The 24,224-nt window shown below is 39.3% G+C and overlaps 1 protein-coding gene across 1 annotated transcript in view; it reads left to right on the top strand.

Moving 5' to 3' along the window:
• Nucleotides 1–24,224, top strand: part of UTRN (utrophin) — a 351,512-nt gene that overhangs the window by 39,584 nt on the left and 287,704 nt on the right. Inside the window, exons 4-17 of the mRNA XM_013304556.3 lie at nt 1,004–1,081; nt 4,470–4,562; nt 5,434–5,606; nt 8,998–9,113; nt 10,209–10,372; nt 10,948–11,151; nt 12,305–12,486; nt 13,224–13,374; nt 14,792–14,911; nt 15,661–15,762; nt 18,803–18,910; nt 19,486–19,665; nt 20,959–21,128; nt 23,477–23,600. Coding sequence (XP_013160010.2) covers nt 1,004–1,081; nt 4,470–4,562; nt 5,434–5,606; nt 8,998–9,113; nt 10,209–10,372; nt 10,948–11,151; nt 12,305–12,486; nt 13,224–13,374; nt 14,792–14,911; nt 15,661–15,762; nt 18,803–18,910; nt 19,486–19,665; nt 20,959–21,128; nt 23,477–23,600 — 1,965 coding nt within the window. The remainder of the gene's footprint in view (nt 1–1,003; nt 1,082–4,469; nt 4,563–5,433; nt 5,607–8,997; nt 9,114–10,208; nt 10,373–10,947; nt 11,152–12,304; nt 12,487–13,223; nt 13,375–14,791; nt 14,912–15,660; nt 15,763–18,802; nt 18,911–19,485; nt 19,666–20,958; nt 21,129–23,476; nt 23,601–24,224) is intronic.

The raw sequence follows: 24,224 nt of genomic DNA, 5'->3' as shown, positions 1-24,224 counted from the left end.
AACATCCCATAAAGAAAAAAGGGAACAGCTGGTAGGCAATGCAAAAGTCTACATCTCCACTGAAAAATCCTTTGTGATTTAGATATAAAAGGGCTGAAAACTCTTCCCCTGCTAACACTGGTGCTTCTTCAGGAAGATACATGAGGCATGGTGAAACCTGTGCCATCACTTGGGATTAAATTCTTGATTTCACTATTTATAATAAAGCTCAAATTTGTTTATTGACCTTATGGGGAACCTTCAGCCTTTTAAAATTTCACCTTGCAAGCTGGCCTTGCTTTTTAAACAGATGCGTTTCACTAGTACTTCTAATGATTTGTCGTCTGATTTGAAGTATACTGAGGACAAAAGGCGTTTTTAGGTTTCTAATTCTGTTGATTACAGTGTTCCAAGTTCAGCTCCATGCTTTTACAGTACGACCATGTTCTGCTACAGGAGTTAAATTATGGTGATTAAAAGCAAATGGAGTGGCAGGTATTGTCAAGAGTTGCAGTGGGTTCCCCTCCCCCCCCCCCCCCCCCCCGATATTAAAAGGAAGGGAAAGTCAGGAAGTATAACTTCTTCCCAGTATGCAAAGGTTTAGCAGGCTTTCAGTGCCAGAAAAACAAATTGCTGCTTGTTCCCTCTTGGGAGCCAAAAAATTTCAACTACTCTGGCAAGCGTTCAGAACCCTCAGATTTTCCCCAGGAACTCCCACTTTGCTGTTGTATTGCCAGTTTATAATTCTGCAGATGCTGGGAATAAAAGTTCTGGATTTACCAAAGATGAACTGAAATGCATTTTGAATCCAAGGCTTGTCCTGTGCCTTGAATTGAGGAATAATGTTCTCACCAGTCTTAATTTTGACATTGTGGGTGAATTTGTCTGGCTTTTATTCCTACTTTAAAAAAAAAATAATCTGGAGAAAATTAAGACAGATTTCCTGTTGCTTGCTTTATCACTTATTTCGTTTGGTCTGTCAAGTTAATTCTGATGTGAACAGATTGTAACTTTTTCTTTTCAGCCTAAAGAACGAGGTTCCACACGAGTACATGCCTTAAATAATGTCAACCGAGTACTGCAAGTCTTGCATCAAAACAACGTGAGCATGTTTACCCACAATTTTTTGACTGACAGTGAAATTTATTCCTGTGTGTAAATGAGTTCAAAATGCAGAGAATAAAGATTTTTTTGGTACCTAAAATGAGATTTCAGTGAGATGGGTAAATTGTTCTCAGTTTTCCTTATCTAATGTAGAATTTTATTAGTTTTGTGAAATCTTAAAATGCTAACTTAATAATGATATTAACTACACTGTTTTGGTGAGATGTGTTCAGCTCCCAAAAGCAAAGGTGGCTTGAAGCTCTTCTATGCGTAGCTCGTGAACCTGGCGGGACAAAAAAACTAATTTCAAGTGATGATGCATAACTTGTGCAAAAATCTGTAAGTGTATGACCGGTCTTGTGTGTCTTTTTTTCTGTGTCCTGCTCTCAATGTCCAGGAGGATCTTTCCTTTGACATGACAGCTCTGTGTCAATTCTGTATTGCGTGTTTCTAGTTTGAGGTATGGTACCTGATCAGATGAACATACAAGCAAACAAAGGCCAATCCCTCTTTAACAAAAATGAGAACAATAATAGTTTACCTGGAAGCCAGTAGTGCTGGAATAAAGCAATATTCTTCCTCTGAAGAACAATTCCTGAGAAGTATACGTTCTATAGTTAGCATTTCTATTTGTGAATGTCAGGGCACTAAAACAACTTAATAAAAACATTCTGGCAATAAAATACATCTAATGCAAAAAGGCATTGACATAGTTATGCAAACTGTGGATTGAAGAATGATTCAAAGGTGCTGTATGATACTGCAATTTCCCCTCCATGTTGGTGGACTACTGTCATATTTCTAGGAAGCAGCCAAAGTGGTGGGTGTTTTGGTTTTTTCTACTTTGAGGTACTGTAAATGCTAACTTTTTTTCTAAGGATAAGTAATGAGTCTTTCCAGCTTGAAATTAATTTATTTTATGAAGATAATGAATGAAACAACGTTGAATTATAATTAGTTCATCCTTAAGCTGGCAGGATCTGAGTTTCTAGAAGTAAACAGATGGCGATAGTTAGCTGAAGGTTAAGGTCATGTACATGATTTACACCTACTGCTTAACTTTGTTAGAAAGTGTGTATGTGTTAAGATGAAAAGGCATCCACTGAAAAGCAGTTGTGTTCTGTTGCCTGAGAATTTGTGGACTGTATAATGTTCTCAACTTGAGAAATAATTTATAAAAGTGTTTAAATATATTATTCAAGTATCAGACAAGTCTAGGGTGTAGATGTTCAAGTGATCCTGTGAACCTCATCTATCTGATGAGCGGAATGGTTCTAAGTAATGAATTTCAACTTTTTTTGATTTGTGGACCAAGCTTTAAATAATAATAATTCTGCTGGAAGTCATTGCATATAGCCAGTATCAATCTTCTGTCAGTAGTACTCTGTCTACTGTCAACTTTATTTTATTAATTGTCTTTACTTATGTCTCAGTCATCCACTCACCATCCTAGAGGAGTGCAGTTGCATCCTTTAGAGCACTGGTTTAGCTCAGAATCATTAAAATACAGAAATGGACATGTGGATTATTTTCTTTTATGTATAGTGTAGATAGCAAGAGAAATGCATTATGGTTATTGATGTGCAATTAAAATGTGAAGTGTTTATTGTTACCCATTCTTAGGACTGTTTTTCTTCTATTACAAGTGAAAAAACATCTGGCAATTTAATTGTTTTATTTTTGTGACCTTGACCTTTAGTCTTGCTTTCTGATCCTTGTGTTCTAAAGCACTTTCCAGTGTGTTGCTTAATGGTCCACACTGGTGATTCTTTTGGCCTGTATAATTTAGTTATCTTAAAATATATGCTTTGTATTTGCAGAGAGTATTGCTGTAAGATTCTGTTCGAGCTACTGTAAAAATAGGGAGAGGACAATCCACAAATTCACAAGCTTTCTTAGTGTAATTCCTGTGAAGTATAATTTTTTTCCATGTTTATCTTGCAACAGAGTTTTGATTTGATTCTCCTAACCAAGAGACCTATGGGGAACTGAAAGTTGCCAAGATGATATCAGAAAGCAGTGGGGTTACAAGTACATTTTGCAGAATTGTACCTATTCCTGATTGTGTGCTAAAAGGAAAAATATTAATGGAATACCATTATATACTTACATGTCAGCAATAACCTCTAAAACAAAGTGCAACTTTGTTCTTGTCTATTCTGTTGTTACAGGCTACGTCCACTGAGAGCCAGAGCATGGGCTCCTTTACTGTCCTGTGGGTTGTCTGTATTATTTAATTGCTAGCCAGCTCCTTGGTACAGGTTTTGTTTCTGTGACCAGTTCTGATCCCAAGCAATGCCCAGATACAATTCTTAGTGTAAGCTGGGAGGTGTTTATGGTAGGCACTGTGGATAACACTGTTTTGGAGCAGGGGTAAGAAAGGAATTAAAAACTTCCCCATCAAAGTGAAATGCATTGTGTCACTTGCCCCAGGGCTGGAGGATGCTCCTGGCTCAGGTTATTTGCAAGAATGAAGCCCTGCCATCTGCCCTGCGTGGGAGTGTGTTGCGGCACCTGCTGTATGTGTATATACACCCAGGGAGGTACCCGTCTCACCTGCCACAGGCAGCTGTTCCTAGCGCCATCTCCATAGGTGTGGTGGTGACTGATGCACTGTGCTGCTGTTGGTTCCCCCCAGAAGGGGGTTCAGTGCCGCTTGCTGTGTTGGCTGAATGGAGACTTGATGCCCCAGTTCAGTTCAGACTCTAAAGTAGCACCGAGTGAGTATTTGGTAGTGTGCTCTAAACTTTGCTTCTGAGGGCTGAATACTTGATGCAGAAGCAGGTAGTGTCTCCTACCTTATTGCTTACTAAAGTAATCTCCTTGTCTCTCTCTGTGTTTTTATCTTTTTAGCGATCTCAATTAGACCATCACAGAGTGTGTGGGGTCCTATGCATATAGGAAATGTGAAAATTTTACTTTTTCCCTTGAGCTTTTCATCTCCTTGTATAAACTTGTCCCATTGGGATTGTTGGTTCATGCAAAGGACAAACCTGTTCTTAATTACAGAGTTTTCGTGGTTCTATAATATCTCTGATTGTGTCTGGGAGCAGGACTGCTTAACTTTGTTTTTATTAATATTTGACCCTTCATGTCTGCATTTCTATTGGCAAGTTGTAACTGCCGGTCTGCATCTGTATATCAGAGGAGAGGATAAAAACTCTTTGAGTGGAGTATCTTCTTTGGTGCCATCTTCAGTCGTGTTATTTAAGCAGTTGTTGTGACAAGTGCAGATATAGTACTCTGTAGTCTCCAGTGGTCTCTTTCCAACTACTATTTGTATCAGGGTGTTTGATAAAATGTGGGTAGACAGCCAATAAATGGGGTGGGGTTGTGATTTGAAGCTGTGATAAGTGTTTAATATAGAGTTGATCCAACCTCTCCAGGTGGAGTTGGTGAATATTGGAGGAACTGACATCGTTGATGGAAATCACAAGCTGACACTGGGGCTGCTGTGGAGCATTATTTTGCACTGGCAGGTGAGAAGCTGCTGTGAGATCTCTTCCTTTCCAGGAATAGTGTGCATCAGTCTGCAGGGATTCTCACAAAATTTCCTGGGGTTTTGGTGATGGAAAATACTGCTTCTATTTTGGGCTGATAAACAAAGGCAGGCCGGTGTTTGGTTTCTAATCTTTGTCTATGGGCTGCCTCCCGCGATACGTATTCTCGTATATGCTCAGTTGTACTCAGCCTCTTAGTTTAGTTCTTGCAGGTGTTAATTACAGAGAGGCTTTTTAGGCTGAAGCATTTTGTGTTCCTTTCTCAAGGCTTTTTTGCACTTCTGTTAGCAGGTCATTTTTTACTGTCCAGGTAGCCGTGTTGGGCTTGCGTCTTACATGCTCCTTCATAGGTTCGTTTCTCAGTCTTACAGATTGAATTGCTCCTGATTTATCCAGGTACCTGGGAGGATCATTGAATTCACTTGGGGAGACTTTGTCAGATGCTTATGCATAGTACCCCAACAGTAAACTACTTTGTTGGCTGAGCAGATACCCTTTTTTTGCAGAAAACCGTATTTTTTAGGTTTGCTTACTGGTGGAACCGCAGCACAGAGCAGTGAGAAATACTATACTCCACACTTACTGTAGGCAGCACTGAGAGAGGGGGAGGATTGTAATGTAAGAGTAATGTGTCATCATTACATGAAGCATTACTGGTTCTTATAATCAGTAGAGTGCAAAGATGGCCTGAAGGCTCGTATTGCCAAATTTCATGTGAGGAGTTAGTTTGATTCATAGCTTTTCATGGGAAACACCCTTTCATGATTTGTGAAATTATTGCTTCAAATGTTTTGGGAACGGGGAAAAGTAGAGAACATGTCTGTAAGGTGTAGTTTCTGCTGTCTTGCAGGTGAAGGATGTCATGAAGAACATCATGTCAGATTTGCAGCAGACCAACAGTGAGAAGATCCTGCTGAGCTGGGTTCGGCAGTCCACAAGACCTTATAGTCAGGTCAATGTACTGAACTTCACCACAAGCTGGGCGGATGGACTTGCCTTTAATGCTGTCATCCATAGACACAAGTAAGCAGCAAACAGCTTATCTTAAACCTAGTGAAGTAAACAGCTTTTTCCCCATGTTTTCATGCTTGAGTATTTGACAGCTCCTAGCCTGTTTTGCTGATTCATGTGGTGTTTTTGGTTTGGGTTTTTTCTTTCGGGTTTTAATTTTTTTTTTTTTTTTTGTGGTAACGATAACAGTGGAGGGATATTGCCAGAGCCTTACAAAGGATGGAGCCAAGGCAGCAGTGTAACACTTGGTTCCTGTACGTGCATACACACTTGCTAATTGCAGTGGATTTACATCCCACTTAGTATGCATTACACAGCAAGCACACTGAACGGGTCTCTGCAGGGGGGGTTGACCACCTCCGCCCCGCTGTACATCCTCCTGCCCTCCCTCCTCTGCCAAAGGAAACCTTTCTTCAGTCAGTTTGCCGTATTTTGAGTAGGAAGATACAGAAGCTTCAGAATGAAGAAATAAGACAGACCGTACCTTTTCTTAGGTTTTTAATATACCGTGCATGAAAGGCAGTGTATACAGTTTTCAGGACAACCGTTGAGCAGAAGAATCAAAGAATAATAGAATTCTTCAGGTATTGTAGAGTATTCGCTAGTTTGTTCATTATACTTTATAAGGAATGGTGCTAAAGCTTCTTTGAAAAGATCTTTTGTGTTCTTTCTGATTTTGTAGAACTCTTTGGTAGTTTAAAGAAATAGTCTTTACAGATTCCTATGAAACTTTTATACCTACTTACTTTACGTTTTTTTAAAACTTTTCTTTGAGGTCTACTTCTGGGTGATCCATTCTAATCCAGCGTACTTTAAGAGAAGTCAGCTCATTGCTTTGCAAGGGCTGGCTGTTCTTAACCGTAAATAACCATTTTAACACTGTAATGGTATGATAACGTCTAGAATTTAACCAGACCCCCTGGCCACCAGATATCTGACATGGCAAATGCTTTACAAAACACCCTGAATATTTATACCCAGCAGATATGAAGTGTTCGCAAAAGCATATGATCACTTTGAGCCTGCTGTTCTCTGTTCTTAAGTGCCTATTTGGTGGTCCGTGCTGACTGAAATGACAGGCTCTGTGTCAGGCTTGCTGGCTTCAGGATGGGTCTGCCCTGACACCTGTGCGCCTTCTAGACCAGAGCTGGCTTGTGTTCAGCCTGCATGGATGCATGGAAAATGCCTGCACCACACTGAGGACCCCTGAAAGTTTGGAAGCACTGTTCTGTAAGGTCGGAGCAATACTACCAAAGGTCTCTGGAGTTTAGCAGAAGCATCTTCTCTGAATGGTTTATGCTGTACTGGTGGTTTTCATATTGGTATAATTGGCTGTAGTGGCATAGCTCTGCTGCTGAATGTGTGAAGCTTTATGATGGAGAGAGGGCCAGCTTTAGAAGCACAAGAGATCTAGGTGACCTGAGGGAAGCAGGGGGAGAGAGTTAGCAAAATTGGCTTCAGGCTGTTTGTTGTCCTTATGTGTTGTGACTATGTGCTTGGGCTTTGTGGGATCTGAAGAGCTCTGCCCTCTTTAGAGCACTGTTAAAGTAGCAAAAGCCCCTGCTGAAAACTTTAACCTAACTGAGTAACTGTGCTTTTGTCACTGGCTTCCCAAAATTTCTGTTACCTGGTTTTGTTGATCTTTGAGCCTTTTATTCCCTCTTCCTGGGAGCCTGGCAGCTGCCAGCGCATCAGAATTCAGCTTTGTGGTCCCTGGGCACAAGCCCTTTAGCCAAGGAAGCACCATTTTCCCTACTCTTCTGAGAAATCTTGAGCTGGGTTTAAATTTAGGTTGGCTTTGAAAGAGATGCTTTAAAGGGCATTTGTGAGGAACAAGGTGTTTGAGGCAGGTTGCAGAAGTGGTAGGACAACAAGGCTATTTTGCTTACCCAGGCACTAGTGCTTCCCTGCCTAAGGGTCTTTTTCAATATTGTTTTTTTAATTTAGCTTAATATGACACATCATATATGAGAATTTTTGTGGATCCCATTATGAGGTTTAGTAGCTTGCTTTTCTCTTTATATATCTATCAACAATTGTTAGCAGTGTTACCTCTTGGCTATAGTATCTATTAACTTTGTAAAAAATTCTGCTCTTTGATACAGTTTTCTTGGTCATAGGTAAATACCTAGATTGCATCATATTGAAATTTGTGCTACTACGGCAGCGTGCAGGTAGTGCGTATGCAGTATGCCTGTTGCAATGTCATTTTCAAAGTGAAGAGTCTTTGCTAAAGCTTTATGTGAATCTGTAGTTATCCTTGTTGCTTTGTGCATGGAGGTACAGTATTCTACTAGCTTCTGTATGGATCTCTGCATATCTCTGTTCCCTGCTCACTGTACCTTCCTCTGGCTTTTTGTTTCTCAGACCCTGCTGTCTTATGGCCTTCCTGTTTCACAAAGTGTAATGACTTGACAGATTTAATTTAAAAGATAATCTCAGGTCAATTTACAACTGAATTAAGTATTAAAAGAATTAAAGGCAAGCCCATATCTTCCTCCCCAAGTTCTATAAAGCTCAGAATCAGTAGCAGTGTTTTAATGAGAAGCCACTGTTAGAAGGGAATGGCAAGTATTTTAATGGCTCTATAGTCTTCCTGCTGTGCTGCTGCTGCGCTGGGCTGCTCATGCCCTGTTGGTGTAGGTATCACTGCTGACTCTGCTTCCTGCTCCATGCTCCTTGAGACCTGCCAGAATGTTTTGGGTGCACTGGACTGGAGATTTGGTTTGGTTAATGCTGGTGTGAGATGGAGGCTGCTGACACTGTAAACTGATCAACTTTTTGGCCTTATTTTCATCATGGCTCTTATGAGCACTTGTGATGGGAATTTTTTTTTTTTTTTTTTTTTTTTAATGGGGAAAAAGGTGGTGTGAGCGAGCAGGGGTGGAGACTGCTGCTGCTCCTGGCTCTGATGGTCTAGGGTGGTCTGCTGAGCCACATCACAAGTTTGGAACAAGTCTCTCCAGGAACAGAGTGACACTTGATTACCCGGGATAGCCTGATGCAGAAAGCATGTAATAACAGTAATGCTGTGAAAGAAACAGCTGAAGAAAACTGGTTCTGGAATAAATTTTAAACACAGTTTATTTTCTTGATAGTAGTATTTAATCTCCTCTTGTAGTCAACGTATGTGTAGAATACATACAACAGAAGGGGGATGTTGCTGCAGATACGCAGTCTGGTAATTTATTTGTGATTGCAGGATTTTCACTACTAAAAAGAAAACATATATTTATATTTATGCATTTGTTTATATGCACTTATGTTTATATTTTGTGTTTGTGCATGCTTATTTTACTTAGGTAGCTACCTTCATATCCATAACTTCATATTCTGCGTGGTAAGGAATTTTTTGTTCAAATAAAATTTACTGTTTTCTTTCCTGTTTTGTCTTTACTTTTAGACCTGAACTTTTCAGCTGGGATAAAGTTGTAAAGATGTCCTCAGTTGAGAGACTGGAACATGCTTTCAGCATAGCCAAGAACCACTTAGGAATTGAGAAACTGTTGGATCCTGAAGGTGGGATATGGATATTTTGATTGACCAGAAGCTTTTTTTTTTGAGCTCTTTTGAAAGAAATATCTTCTATTCATATTTACTATGAACACAAATTCCAGCAGTTTTGTGCAGTGGTTTTCTGGTTCAAGCTCTTAAATTTGTGTTTAAAAGAATATAACTTGCAGGGTTAAGGGTATGTCTGTGCAGGCATATGCTTTGGCGGCTTGAATATTAAGGTTCAGAATGACTTTACCATTCAGAAGCGGTATACAGAAGGTGAAGTTGGTTCCCTGGCTTTGTTTTATTTTAGGTAGGTGTTCTTACACAAGGGTCTGTGTTTTTCAGGTGAAGTAGAGCATTATGTAGAGCGGAATACTGTTAAGAGCTCATGATCTTTCGTTTTTTCTACATACATTGAGACACAGTAGCTGCTGGTGTTGTGAGTGCATACCATGTAGGAATGCTTACCAGGAAAATTTTCTGGCTCCTTTTATAGTTCTGAGCTGTCACTCTGCTTTGAAGTGAGCCTCCAAAGATTCATTCTGTAAGACAAGATCTCAGACTTTACAGATTCAAGCACCATCTTCTTTTTTTTTTTTTTTTTTTTTTTTTTTTTAATTAAAGAGTTGAATGGGTAGCACTCATAAATAGAGAGATAAGTTGGTGAAAATCTTCCATATGAAAAGTGAGGAAATGAACTGACCAATGCTGGGAGTGGGGATAGAGCCTAAGTGGAAATGTTTGTTTGTGCAGGATACTGTCCCTGGACTGCATTTTTGCTTGGGAGATGCTCCAGAATAATTTTCCCCAAAGAGTTTTTTCTTCCTTAGTAATTTCAAGTTTGGGCTTTTCAAAAACATCATGCCTTTTAATGTGAAGACATTGTGCCTTTTAATGTGAATTCACCTCTAAGTGTAGAGATCCTATTTTTAAATTTTTTTTCTTTCATACTACCTTCAACGTCTCAAACCTAGCCTTTTAACTTAAGCTTACTCAAGGCTACTTAACAGAACCTGGGGTTTACACTATATGTAAAGTCTTAACTGCATTCTAATTATTGATTTAGCAAAGCAGCAGCTTCATTTATTTTCCCCATATTTTATCTTTTTGATGCAGATGTTGCTGTACAGCTTCCAGACAAAAAGTCTATTATTATGTATTTAACCTCTTTGTTTGAGGTCCTTCCTAAACAAGTCACTATGGAAGACATCCGGGAGGTGGAGACCCTTCCCAGGAGATACAAGCAGGAGTGTGAGGATGGAGAGTTCAATTTGCAGCAGGTGTGTTTGTCAGCAAAGTCTGCCTGGCATTTCTTGACTTGTATTTTTAGCTGGTCTTCAGGCTTGTCAGTTATCTCTGGGACATGTCTTCTATCTTGGGCAACACAGTTGGGAAAATAGGAAAAAATTGTAGCATATTCTTTGTGATTGACTTGAGTAATTCTGTCTTCCTTTTCCCCCTTTCCTGATTCATGTACAAAATCCTGTGTGCTGAGGTATAAAGTTCCATCTGTGCTGTGCTTCCTTCTTCTGTTTCTTACTTGTCTTGGCAAGCTGGAGAGGGTGGCCCAAAATCTTTAACAGAGTTTGCCCCAGGACTTGTGGCGGTGGTAGTGATGGGTTTTTCTTTGGATGTGAGGTCCACTGTTAAGTTGTCTTTTCTATACAGGTTGGTTATTTTAAAATGAAAGTTCAGTAGTGGTGACTGTGGCCCTTCTTGTTAAAATGTACCCAGTGATTACTTTTAACATTTTTAGGAAGCATTGAAAGGGATCTTAGCTGTTCTGTTTTTACAATCATTTGGGAAGGAATCTTCTGTGCCCTTCTAAGACATTGCTTTTCCCTTGGCTGCCTAGGCTGTAGCACTTGAAGAAGAGCAGGGCAGATCTGGAGCAGAGACTCCCAGCACAGTGACAGAGGTGGATATGGACTTGGATAGCTACCAGGTTGCTCTGGAAGAAGTTCTCACGTGGTTGCTGTTGGCTGAGGATGCATTTCGGGAACAGGAGGAAATATCTGGTGATGTTGAGGAAGTCAAAGAACAATTTTCCACCCATGAAGTAAGCTTCTCTTGAAAATTAATTTGTTGTGGTGTGGTTTGGTTTTTTTTTTGTGTATGTGTGTGTGTGCGAGCTGCAGAACTTCCTAGTCCTTATCCAAAATCTGCCATTCTGTTTCTTTTGACGTGCTTTTTCTAAATTGAAAGCACCTCTGAATGTATGTGGTGGTCGTTTGTGTGGGGTTTTTTTGGTGTGTGGTTGGTTGTTTTTTGTGGTTTTTTTGTTGACAAAGAATATCTTCATGAAGGTGAATAGATCTTTTTAGGAGACCTTACAGTGGAACATGCTTTGAAACTTTAATGTATTTTTTTTTTTTTTTTAATCAGCTTTCAGTGGCTGGCTCACTGGTGTCTATAATACAAAGAAAGTCTGATCCAGGCTGATTTGTGCTTCTCTTCTGCCAACTACTAAAAAGCCTGGTCAGCCTTATGTCACTTGCTGTTAAATAAGGGCAATGCTGAAATTGATATTCATGTCAATTTAATTTAGTGGTCTCCCAGTCATGATTAGCATACTTTATTTCAGAAATATGTATTGTTGCTTCCAAATTATTCTTGTTTCCAAATTATTTTGTTTTGGTTCTATTCCAAGTCTGAACAAATGTTCTAATGTTGCTAAGATTTTCAAGTGTCATGTTAGATGTTTTAGTTTTCTCCTGTGACAGTTTACTGTACACAGCTGAATTTAAAATCTGAGTGCTGATTAATATGAAGATATTTTTTCCCCTTGTGCTACAGTTTTTTGACACTGGGAGCCAAAGGAAGAGGTGTTCTGGATTTATAGTAAATGTGTGAATTTTTAATATTAACTCAATTAACTTTTCTTTGCTTTCTTTTGTTTTAATAAAACTTCTGTTTTATTTTCTTAACACATTTGTTCAAAGGCTGTCTTATTACAAACAGCTTTTTCTCTGAGGTAGTTAGAGCCAGTTGAGAAGGAAAAGCTATTTTTACTGGCTCCAAAACTTTTGTAGGTCATGAAGAATCTTCTGTCATAGAGAGGAACAGGTCTGCCATGCTTGTGTGTGTTTGATGGTGCCAGCTCATTCTGCAGCGCTGTTTCAAACATGACAAAGTTTAGGACATTTACAAATTCATAAACTCATGTAGGAGCTCACAGATCACGGTGATGAGGTTGGTTGTACCCTTTCCAGGGTTTTATGATGGAACTGACCGCACACCAGAGCAGCGTGGGCAGTGTTCTGCAGGCTGGAAACCAGCTGGTGGCCCAGGGAAATCTGTCACCTGAAGAGGAGTTGGAGATCCAGGAGCAAATGCTGCTGCTGAACTCCCGCTGGGAGGAGCTCAGGGTGGAGAGCATGGACAGGCAGTCCCGGTGAGTCATGCTGCAGGACTGACCTCTGGTGCCTACTGAGTCTCAGAGGAGTTGGTTTGCATCCATTTATAATTTTTTTTTTTTTTAAAGATTTAGCTCTTTAGTTTGTGACATGAAATCCACCTTCTTCATACTTTCCAATGTGAAACAAAGAAATGAATATAAGTGGCATTTCTTGTTTCTTATATGAAAGTGTGTTGTGACTGTTATGTTATGTAAATGTACCAGACTAAATTTGTGGGATCTACATGCAGTAGTTACATAAATGTGCTTTTAATATTGTTTCAGTAGTTTAAGTTCATCAAGAAAGTATTCGGTAGATGTGGATAGCTATGTGGGTGTACACAAGTAAAAAGCACTTAGAAGATTTTTTTTTTCTCGCCTGTGGGTTATCAAGCTTAAGAGCTGCGCACCAAGAGAGAAACTGCATTTTGTTGCAGCTCTCAGCAGAGTCTCTATTAAAGGCAAATCCCTGTTGCAAGAAACAATCCCTGATATAAATTGCATGATTCACTAACTTTTGAGAAAGATATGAGGATTCTTAGCTGTGTTCCTTATTTGAATGGGGAATGTGGGGTTTTTTTAGGTTTGGTTGTTTGGTTTTTTTTTTTTTTTTTTTTAATGATAGCAAACTGGGTTATGAATGGCCTTGCTTCTTTCCTATAGGAACTGGAACTTAGTCTCTTTCCTTGGGAGAACTGCTTCTGAAATAACTCTGCTTGTGCTTCCCCCTGCAGTCTGCACGACATGCTGATGGAGCTCCAGAAGCAGCAGCTGCAGCAGCTGTCCGACTGGCTGACGGTTACAGAGGAGCGCATTCAGAAGATGGAATCTCAGCTTTTAGCGGAAGATTTGGAGTCCCTTCAAAAGCAGCTGGAAGAACATAAAGTAAACCTTTTTGTCTGTGATATAACACACGGGAGAAATATTTGAAAGATGTGTGTGTTGGTGGGTTCCTTAGCTAGAAACTCGATTGTGCAGGAAGTCATATGTGGCTGTATGCTGAGGGGCTGCATCTGATGTTTGGAAAAGGATGATGGGGCAGAAAGGAATTGAAAGTTTCTGGAAGTGCTTTCTGAACTGAACGCTTGAGCACTGATGACTAGAGCAGAAACTGCTACCTTTGCTTTTGTGCGGGAAGCAAATCCTGTAGTGGAAATTGTGTTGCCCTGACTGTGCAGGAAACAAGGCCTCTCTCCAGGTCTGAGGGACAGTATGAAATTTTCTGTGGACAAACTTGCCTTTAATGACTGGCAGGCATTTCTAAAGCATGCTTCAGATTTTCTGATTAAAATAGTGCAGGAGGTGAAACTATCGTGAAGGGCCTCCCAAGCATAGACAGTGCTGTCTGATGTGCACAAAATTGGAAGTGGTCTGTGTCTCAGTCAAGTTTCTGGATGTGAATTCAGCCTTTCTAGCCTGCAGTGGTTTTTTTTTATTTTTGAAGGGGAAAAATGGCCTTTTATTGCTTGTCATGGTTGCAGCTTTGGTTTTTGTACTCAGTACTGAGGTTTGACCTTCTCCCCAGCATGGGACATACCTCACAGGGCAAGAACTGCGGAGTATTTATAGTCTGTGTAATTTCCTGTCTTACATTTGCATTCTGTCTTCAAAGTCTGGGGAGTTTGAGGTGTGTTGCTCGTGGAGCAGCTCAGGATATTCTGGGATGAAAAGTGATATTTACAGTACTGTAAAGGCATATTGATCTTGCAGAGATATTTCAGAAGTAGGCTTTAACATGGAATCTGTTATTTTAGAAGTTGTATGAATATTTAAATCTACAGATTATTTCAAACTAATGGGAACTGTGTGCTTTCTGCAGATTTTGCTATTGTCTTTGAATGTAATGATCAGTTATAGCTCTGTTGGTATTTATGAGAATTATATTGTCAACTATTAAAAGGCAGATGTTCTTTAGTGATTTTTTTCCCTGTTTGGCATGCCCTATGATACTTGCTTATTAACAATAATAGATTTTTATAGAAATACTTAAACTTTTTTACATATAACAATAGACATGTAGAAAGTCAATGCAGTTGTCATGATTCTCCTAGTTAAGTATGACGCATGCCGCTTAAAGCACTCCTTCATGCATTCCAGCATTTTAATAGAACAGTTTTAGGTTCGTTTCTAGCAGTCTTTTGCTTACCTTTATTTAAATTCTGCAGTGATTCCCAGTGGTAAAATCTGTGCGTAACTGTTGAATCTGAAGTACTTTGCTACAGCCGTTGTGTTAGTCGCTGTGGCCGAAATAGCAGGTTAGCAAATTTATTCAAAGTTGGTAACCTCTGATTTGTTCTTCTAGAGCTTGCAGAGTGACCTAGAGGCAGAACAGGTGAAGGTAAACTCCCTGACGCATATGGTTGTCATTGTTGATGAAAATGGTGGCGAAAGTGCAACAGCTATTCTGGAGGAACAATTGCAGGTCAGAGCTCCCCCCCCTTTTTTTTTTCTTTTTAACTGTAGTAGAAGGCATTTAAACCTTTGCATTTAATTGGTAATCAACATTTTTGTGTTTAAAGACAATTTATCCTAGAAAGTAATTTAAAGTAATTATTTTTTAGAGATGATATTAATGTAAAGAATTAATAAATTTGCTCAGGGTAAAACCTGCAAAAGGCCTTTGACTGTCAAGCTCAATTGAGTCAAGGTGTTTGCATTCCCGGTGACTTAGGCGCTTTTGTAATGTATCCTTTCAGCAGTTTCATTAAAGTGGGAAGATGCACAGTAAAACTCTGACTTCATGTAAGTAATTTTCATTAGGAAGTTAAAATCTGATGGGAAAAATATTTGAAGTCATGAGCACAATTAATCTAGGGAATATTGTGTGAAGTATTTTCCCATTTTTGTCAGGAGCTAGACTGTAACCTGAACTATAGGGAGCGTGAAACAGAATTTATTGAAACGGAATTCATGCTACTTTGTTCGCTCTTTTTGAAGTCAGTCAAATAGCTCGCTGACTTCAGCAAGAGCAGAGATAAGGCTTTAGGTGAATGCTCTTGAAAGTTTTAACCTCCAGCTTTGTGCAGTACAACGATGATTACTTGCAAGGAGGTAGGTAGCTATAATGTAGAAGGAGATTATTGTGAAGTAGAAATTATGCCTTTGAATAGCTGATTTTTGAGCTTCCTGTGAGGCTCATGAATGTTCATGAGTGTTTCTTGCTTTTTGTAGAGGCTTGGCGAGCGGTGGACAGCAGTTTGTCGTTGGACTGAGGAACGACGGGTCAAGTTGCAAGAAATCCAGCTTTTATGGCAGGAGCTGCTGGAAGAGCAGGTTAGTAGCTCTCCAGTGACCCGGTGACTGGTTGATTTGTGGAGGGAAAACCAACCAAACAGAAATCCCCAAATCTCTTAATAGTGTTTAACAGCTCTCAGAAAAAAAAAGCCTTGAAAAACTAGATTTTGTGTTATTGTTTGGGTTCCCAGCATTTCTTGAGGAGTAGAGTAGTGCAGCACAAGAGAAGTATTTTCTGAGGTTTAGGAAAGAAGGTTCATAACTCCTTGTAAAAAAATTTCCAAGGTAGGTTGTAGCGAAGAAGTGGGAATATTCATGATAGCAAAATGACAATGAATCACAAAATATTTGGTGGTGTGGTAATTACAGGAATTTTCCTAATTTATATGGTATATGTGCTTCCAAGACGGATACATGTACACAACTGTGCAATCACCTAATCAATAGATACTGTTTTCAAAATCCGTAACATAAAACACCTGGTTAATATAGTGAAGCATGCAGCTTGTCTCATTTTTCTGAGTTTAGGCACATAGTTGAATTGTGAAGAAGATAGTATTGTGAGTTTTTCTTGCTTTGGTATTGTGCATTTTACATATATATATATATATAAATATAGTGCTCAAACACAAGTTAACTAAAGGCATAAAAATATGGTAACACAACTACATGTGTTAGGTTTGCATGCCTAGCGCTAGAGCTTGTTTTATGTCTCAGCCTAAAATATTTGATGGCTTTTCCTTTGAAGGTTTTACTTAAATTGTTTTGTTTTCTTAAATGGTTGTACTTATCACTGTAAGCTATTGTTTAAACTCTGTGGTACACACAGATTGTTTAGACATTTGAAAGAAGTAGAATGGTGCTGGTGTAGCCGTTGCTGTCAGTTGCAGCCTGGTTTCTTTGAGAGAGCTGTTTTGTCTGCATCTTTTGAGTTGCATGTGTGTTTCTCTGTGACCCCTTCAATATCTATTTGTAGTATATTGATAAGCTGTATTTGCAGTTCATGTGATCTTGTTCATGTGGACCCAAGGTTCAGATTCTGGTTTAAGCAATATCAAATATCTATATTTATATATATTTCTTTAAAATACTGCGCTGGCGTATGTGTACACGCATACAGAACGCTGTGGGCTAACACTTTCTGGAAGCTCTTCAGCAATATAAGTCTCTGAGTTGAGAAAAAAGGATTCCTCAAAAATCCTTGCTCTTTATGTCAAGGTAGGGACTTAAGTTCTCAGATGTCAAAACAGACATCTCAGTTTTGATGACCCAATGTAAACATGTTTCTACTCTCTTCCACCTTTGTATTTGTCTGGGGAGTGACCACTCATTGACTATTACAATACTCTTACGAGTGTCATCTTCTTTGAGTTGCTTTGCGTGCAGCTTTTTTAGGTTTGTATGTAATTATGTTGCGCTGTAAAAGTGAAAAAAATTAATTTGTGTTTATTTAATGTGAAATGTCAGATAGCAAGTGATGAGGAAACAAGTTTATTTTAGGTGGTTTAGATCGGCCCATGTTTGCATTCATTGTTCAACTCTGAACAATGCATTTCTTACTAATAGGTTTGAATTACAGTTCTCTGTCCTCAAGAATTACCAAGTGACCTACAAAAATTACAATTTGAAACCAATTAAAAACTTCAATACAAACACTTTGTTAACACAAAAGTAACTACAACATTTAGGTACTAGCATTTTCCATTTCGCCAACCAGATGGAGAGAAGAGCAACAGGCTTTTTGTGGCTGCCTATAAAACTTTTGGAAACCACACTGCCAAGTCAGCACAATTCTTACCGCTTGGGAAACAAATTTCTCAATCAGTGCCAGATATTTCTTTGCACTGTGATAATTGTTTCAGTTTTCTAGGGAGGCTTATCTTTGACTGCTGATTTAGCAGAAATTAATTGAATATGTTGAAGAGATTTTAAGCTCCTCTTATGCATAAAATATGTTGGCTGGGATGCCAGCATTATTTTTTTCAGAGACTATATGTGGTGGTATAACTTTCTCACAGCTTTATGACATTTCCACCACCATCCTATTTGCTGTCTGTATGTTTCGTGTATTTGTTTACATTGGCAATGTAAACTGCCTTAGCTCTTTTGCCCAAAGGTTGCTGTAGTGAGTTCTGGGACAATGCCAAAAATGCACAGTGAGACTGAAGAGCCTAGTGGCTGTTGTAAAGTGTGTTGTTCAAAGAACAAAAAGCTCTGCCTTGCTGTATCACTTCATATTATTTTTTAGATAGAGGAGTAGCAGTGCACCAGTGGCTATGCAACCGAGCCTGATAGACAGCTGCGTAATCCTAGTCTATGGAGATGGCTGTGCAGCGGCAGCAATATGTTGCTACATTATAGCAAATGTATAAAATCCTTCCTGATGCTTGATGCCACTTATTGCTGGAGTTCCCACAGCAGTATTGCGTGACTGACAAGAAGTAAGACCTAGGACAGGTTTCCTAGAAAAAAAAGTGGAAAAAGTTCAAGATCTTCGAGTTTGTACTATTCAGAGCAGACCACTCCAGCTTTCAGTAGTTAATGAGATAGTGTTTGCTGACGGTATTTCCCAATTAAAAGTAGGTACAGTAAACAGGGAGGTGACTAATTTTGACTTTTTGACTGACTGCCTGAACTAAAAGAGCTCTGAATTGCCAGCGCTGTTGCTTCTGTGAGAAAATGTTTGTAGTGGCTGGTTTTGAATCACAGAGAAAGAAGGGTTTAGAATGAAAGAAAGCCTATATACCATTTCAAGATATTTAATTATAATATAATTTGTAAGTCCTATGTCAGCTTTGTGGTGGATTTCTGGTTGCTATAAATAACTTATTGTGTGTGTGCGCTGTGATATATCGGGAAATAGTTTTGTTGAAATTGTTTTGATGGAAGGTATTACTTAGTTCTCTGATACAATATTTTTTGTCCCCTTTATGTATTATTTTTGTTAATGCCAACTGAAATTCCTGCATATAAAGACTATAGAACTGTGCTTTGAATGCAAAGATCTTGAAGAAGGAATTGTCAATACCTGTTTGACAAACTTGGTATTTTCCTGTGCTATTTTTGTTATGATCTGCAGTGCTTATTGAAAGCTTGGTTAACTGAGAAAGAAGAGGCTTTGAGTAAGGTACAGACAAGCAACTTTAAAGATCAGACAGACCTGAGTGTGAATGTTCGAAAACTAGCAGTGAGTATTGCTATCCTGCTCTGTCCTGTCAAATCTCATAGATTAAATAAATGGCAAATTACTAGTTTGACCCCGGTAGGCGCTGTGAATGCATGATACCTTGGAAGCCAGGCCAAAATTCTCTTCTTGCCAGATTCTTTCACTTGAATTTTAAAAATGTTACAATTTACTCTGTGGCCATTCCAGGTGGTTGCGCCAAACTTTGGAACAGCTGTGCTGGGTTTTTGGTAGAATTTGGAGTTTATTGCAGGCCACCAGTCAGCTGTGTTTTTGAAAGTGTAGGTCTGTTTTTGGTAGTGTTTTTTTTAAAATGCATTGGTTCTGCTTCTACCTGAACTAATGTAACTCAAGAGATACTGCAAATTGCTCTAGGAGCTGTTTCAGGGTAAGAGTGTCTTAGTGCTGCTTTGCCCAAAAGAACTAGTTTGAAAGCTGTGATGCATCTGGCTCAGGTAGTACATTTTCTTCCCTTCCCAGCACTGTGCCCGCACCCCCCACCCCACCCCGCCCCAGATTAAAAGCTAAGGGATGGCAGAATACCTGATCTCATCTTTAATGTTTTTGTTTTACTGCAGATTTTGAAGGAGGACATGGGTATGAAACGGCAAACACTAGACCAGCTGAATGAGCTAGGTCAAGATGTGGCCCAAATCCTTGGGAAAGGCAGAGCATCCAGTAAAATTGATCAGGAGCAGGAAGAGCTAACTCAGAGGTGGGACAGTTTGGTTCAGAAGCTAGAGGATTACTCTAACCAGGTACTTAAGAAATGTTTAATACTTTTTAGCTGTTTAGATTCTGTATGTATGCGAACTGTCAGCAAAATTGCCTAGGCAAGTTCTTGGCATGAGGCTAGAGAGAGGCGAGTGCTCTTTCACGTGGGGCTGACTTTTATCTGCTGACAATGCTGTCTGCGATTTTTGGTCTTCAAATCCCCAAGTTGTTAACCTGACTAGTATTACTCCTTTCTCACACAGATTAAGCTTCATTTTTCTGATGAGTAAAGCAGGCTTCCCATGTACTATCAATCAATGCAAATGCCTTTAAACATTGTAAGAGTGCTGGGACTGGATTAAAACTGATACTAAAAGAAAACAAAGAAAAAACCCCAAACCCAGAATAGATAAATAAATGGGAGTCATACAAGCATTTATGCTCTGTGAGTATGATTTCTCATCTGTTGAAAATAGAGTAGTTGTTTGTTTGGTATGTAACGATGATAGCCAAGCTGGATTGTTAAATGTTTATTTTAGTATTTTGAGTGCTTGGTAATGTTTTTATTTAGACACAACTCCCATTGGCTTCTGTGAAAATTTTGTTTGACAGTTTTATGACTCATATATCCCTTTTTTGTGATATTAAACTGTTATTATGGTGAAGGCTGTGGCACTGATTCATGATCCATTTAGTGTGTAGTGAATGAGTTGTGCAGTCTGAGTAGGGGTCCTTTTCAGCCATGTGGCTTTAATTTGTTCTTGCATTTGAGGCAAAAGCACTGGAGAGTGCCAAATCCTGTCTTCATCCTTTCACTCCCCCTAAATATCAGGCACATACTTACAACTTACAGGTTGATTCCCATGGGACTTACTTTATAACCCGTTAAAGAGTGTGGAAGGTTTCTGTTGACCTGAGTGAGTTTTTGGGTCAAATCCACAGTGTATCAGCTCTTTCTGAGATCTAGACTTGGGTTTATAAGGTATGAGTACAAAATACAGAATTGTGTGTTAATAAACCCAAAGGACCTTGGTTCTTCCTGTGAACCAAGCAATTCTGAAAGAAAATACGATGCTTATTTTGATGATTTCAGTTCACTTGGACTGACATGGAATTCTAGTTGAATTTGAGAATTTTGATGCTTGGTTCCCATCTGTAAAATGAGAAAAATGAAGTTTTGTCTCTGGAGTGCATCTATGATAAAGGTGTTTCATCACATGTAGGTGTGACCATTTTTAGAGTGAATGAATGGGCTTTGAATAAAATTAACTAAGCAAAAGCAATTAAATTGGTGTTAAAAATGGCATTTAACCATTTTGCTAAATTATTTTGTATAGGTAACTCAAGCTGTAGGAAACGTAGGGATGTCACAGGTTTCACAGAAGACTGCTGCAGAAACAATGCTGTTGAAGGAACAGGTAGTGGTTAAACAATCCAGACAGGAGTTGCCCCCACCGCCACCCCCAAAGAAAAGGCAAATCCCAGGGGACAGTGAAGCAAAGAAAAAGTAAGTATATGTCACTGCCATTTCCCCTTGCTCACTAGAGACTACAGACTCATGTCTCTTGATCTTGGCTTTTGATTCTTCTTTGATGCAAGTGAGGAATACTGAGGTTGCAGTGGTGAGGCTTGGGGAACAGGAAGGGAATGTTATGTACAGCCTTGTTTTCAGAGCGACAGAAAGTCTGCAGCTTCCATTAATTTCAAAGGGAAATGGCAGTGTGTTTTTCTCAGAAAAGCGGGTCTTCAGTTCTTTGTACCTCAGCTCCCTTGCTGAAAGATAGAATTAATTATATTTGCTTTCTTTTGGAAAAACATCTTCTCATCTTTGGTTGAAAAGTGTTGTGAAAGTGCCAAGTAGTTTGATTGATTGATTTATTTATTTCTAATCTCCATAAAATAAATGGGACGAATGGGAGAAACTGCACAAAAGAGGCTCAGAAACCTGTACAATCTCCCTGGTCTTTAGTAATGAGGACAATATTACAGGGGTGTCTCCTTTCACAAGCATGTCTGGAGTGGCTGTCTGATTTGCACATGTACAGTCATAGAACAGTTTGGGTTGGAAGTGACCTTAAAGATCACCTCGTTCCAATTCCCTGCCATAGGCAGAGACACCCTCCACTAGACCAGGTCGCTCAAAGCACCATCCAGCCCACCCTTGAACGGTCCCAGGGATGGGGCGTCCATAACTTCTCTGGGCAACCCGTTCCAGTGCCTCACCACCCTCATAGTGAAGAATGCCTTCCTTATAACTAATGTAAATCTATGCTCTTTCAGTTTAAAACCATTACTCCTCGTCACTACTGTCCCTAAGTGAGTCCCTCCCCATTTTTCCTGTAGACCCCCTTTAGGTAAGGTCTCCCTGCAGCCTTCTCTTCTCTAGGCTAAAAAATATTTAATGGCATGTGTTCCGTTGTCTTTATTAAACAGCATGCCTAAAACTAAAGGAATTGTTTCAAGATAAACTAAGAAAGTAAATGGTTTATACTCACCATTTTGCTTTTTGTGCTTTCCTGAGAAAACAAACATTTTTGAAGTGTCACTAGTTGAAACCTTTCGCAGGTCATTTAAAGAGAGGGTAAAGGACTGTGTCAAGAACAGGGAATTTGTGCGCTAGGTGATGTGGGTTTGCATAGCGAAGAAGAGTTGTTCTCTTTGTTTTTCTGAAGGAGGAATGGAGGTTTGAAGGGCTGAGGAACCTGCCCAAACCCTGTTGAAGACCCTGGTCAGACCCTCCAAATTCTGGTGGGGGGTGTGTGGTTTTGTGCATGTGGGTGTCCCAGGGCAGTAAAGCAGTCAGCAACCCATCTGCCCATTCTATCTGTCTCATGAGTCGCGGAAACTATTTTGGACTTTGAAAGCAAAAGTGATTTGATCTGTTAATTTTTTCCTAGAGTTCAAACTGTATTAAGGACAGGGTCAGTTAAAATAGGTTGACATTTCTGATGCTTTTGCCTTATCCCAGTTACTTATGTTGAAACCAACAAATGACCAGTAACTAGAATTTTGCAGGTTTTCCCATTAAAACTTTGAGTGACTAACAGAAACTTCTGCATTTGTTGGTAGGTTGTTATTCCATGTTAGGATTTGCATTGTGTTACGTAGTTTAACTGTAATATGGCCTGACTTGTGGTCTGTATAGCGCATCTGTCCTTGTTTCGAGTTCTGTACAATATTGGTTAATTTGGAAGTTGGGTTTTTAGTTTGTTTATTTTAGTTTTTTGGTGGTGGTGGGTTATAGCTTAGAGGTTTTGGGCATAAGGAAGTTACATTAGTATAGACATGCCCACTGTAGCCAAAAAAATGAAGCTGTAAGCTAATCTTTAGTCAACTAAGCATTCAGAAAGTTTTTTTTTCTTTCTTACAAAAAATTGTACACTGCCACTGCTATGAGTGCTTGAGCTGCTGGCCTTTTCTTCAGACTAAAGTGTGCTGCAGACTTTTACAAAATCTAGAACTGCAATTCTTATTTGTCTTGTTCCTGAGGTTTAGTTTATTACTTTCAAAATAGTTGGCATTGAGAGATCTTTTTTTGTGACACATTAAAAGAAACAGTACTAGTTTCCTTGAAGATCTGTATTAAAAAATTAAGAAATAAATTGCACCATGCATTCTCAGTTTGCTCCCAAAGGCTAATACCATGGACATGATTTCTGCTGTGGTGGGTTTTGGAAGTCTGTCTCTGTCCTACCACCTGTGATTAGTAATATGCGAAACATGAATCTTGTGTGCAGCCTTGCTGTTCTGGGACTGAGTAATGTGCTGAAGTTAAGACTTCTGATTTTTAAGACAGTGACTGAACAGGGAGAAATGACAAAAAAGAAATAATAATTGTCTGACGCTTTAAACCAGGTTTGATGCTGAAAGTGCTGAGCTCTTAAACTGGATTTCAAAATCAAAATCTGCCATTCAGGCCACAGACATCAAAGAGTACAAGAAGATGAGAGAGACTTCAAACATGAAAGAAAAGTTGAAGGTAAATTGGGGAGATAGTGTTCCAGTGAATAATATATTTTGTCTCTAAGCTGGAGATCTGGACTGATCCACATGCTTCATGGGAATTAAGTCCTTTAAACGTTTCAGAACTGGACATATGTGGAAATTTCTCAGCAGCTAGACACAAATCTTTGCTTGTGTTGGGGTTTACAATCTACAGGAAATTTTAAAAACACGTATTATGGATGTCCTCTTTGGAGTTCTGCTAAAATTTGTCTTCGGGATGACTGTCTTTCCACTAAGCAACATATTTTGGCTTTGTGTTTCATAGTTGGAGATGCACTTGATTGACACCACTTTTATAATTTTGGCAGAGATGGGCCACTGGGCTGCTTGGAGACCCCTCGAATCATACTGTGGCACTGCACACACTACCACCCAGGGTCCAAAGTGGTTTGCTGTTATAATGTTTGGACATGTTCGCTCCATTAATTTTGGAGAAAACGTGATACTTACAATTCATGTATGGTATTAGTGACCTGCAGGACAGAATACATAATTTTACAGGATCCTGTGGGAGCCATGAAGTAACCATTTTATCTTCTATTTCTTCTGTTTCAGGAATGTATTCTTGCCTTTTATGGTCCTTGAGCGTGCTTTGCTA

This window comes from Falco peregrinus, chromosome 7 (genome assembly GCF_023634155.1).
Source record: "Falco peregrinus isolate bFalPer1 chromosome 7, bFalPer1.pri, whole genome shotgun sequence".
In the NCBI taxonomy this organism is placed as follows: Eukaryota; Metazoa; Chordata; class Aves; order Falconiformes; family Falconidae; genus Falco; species Falco peregrinus.
This window is presented reverse-complemented; position numbering and strand designations above follow the sequence as displayed.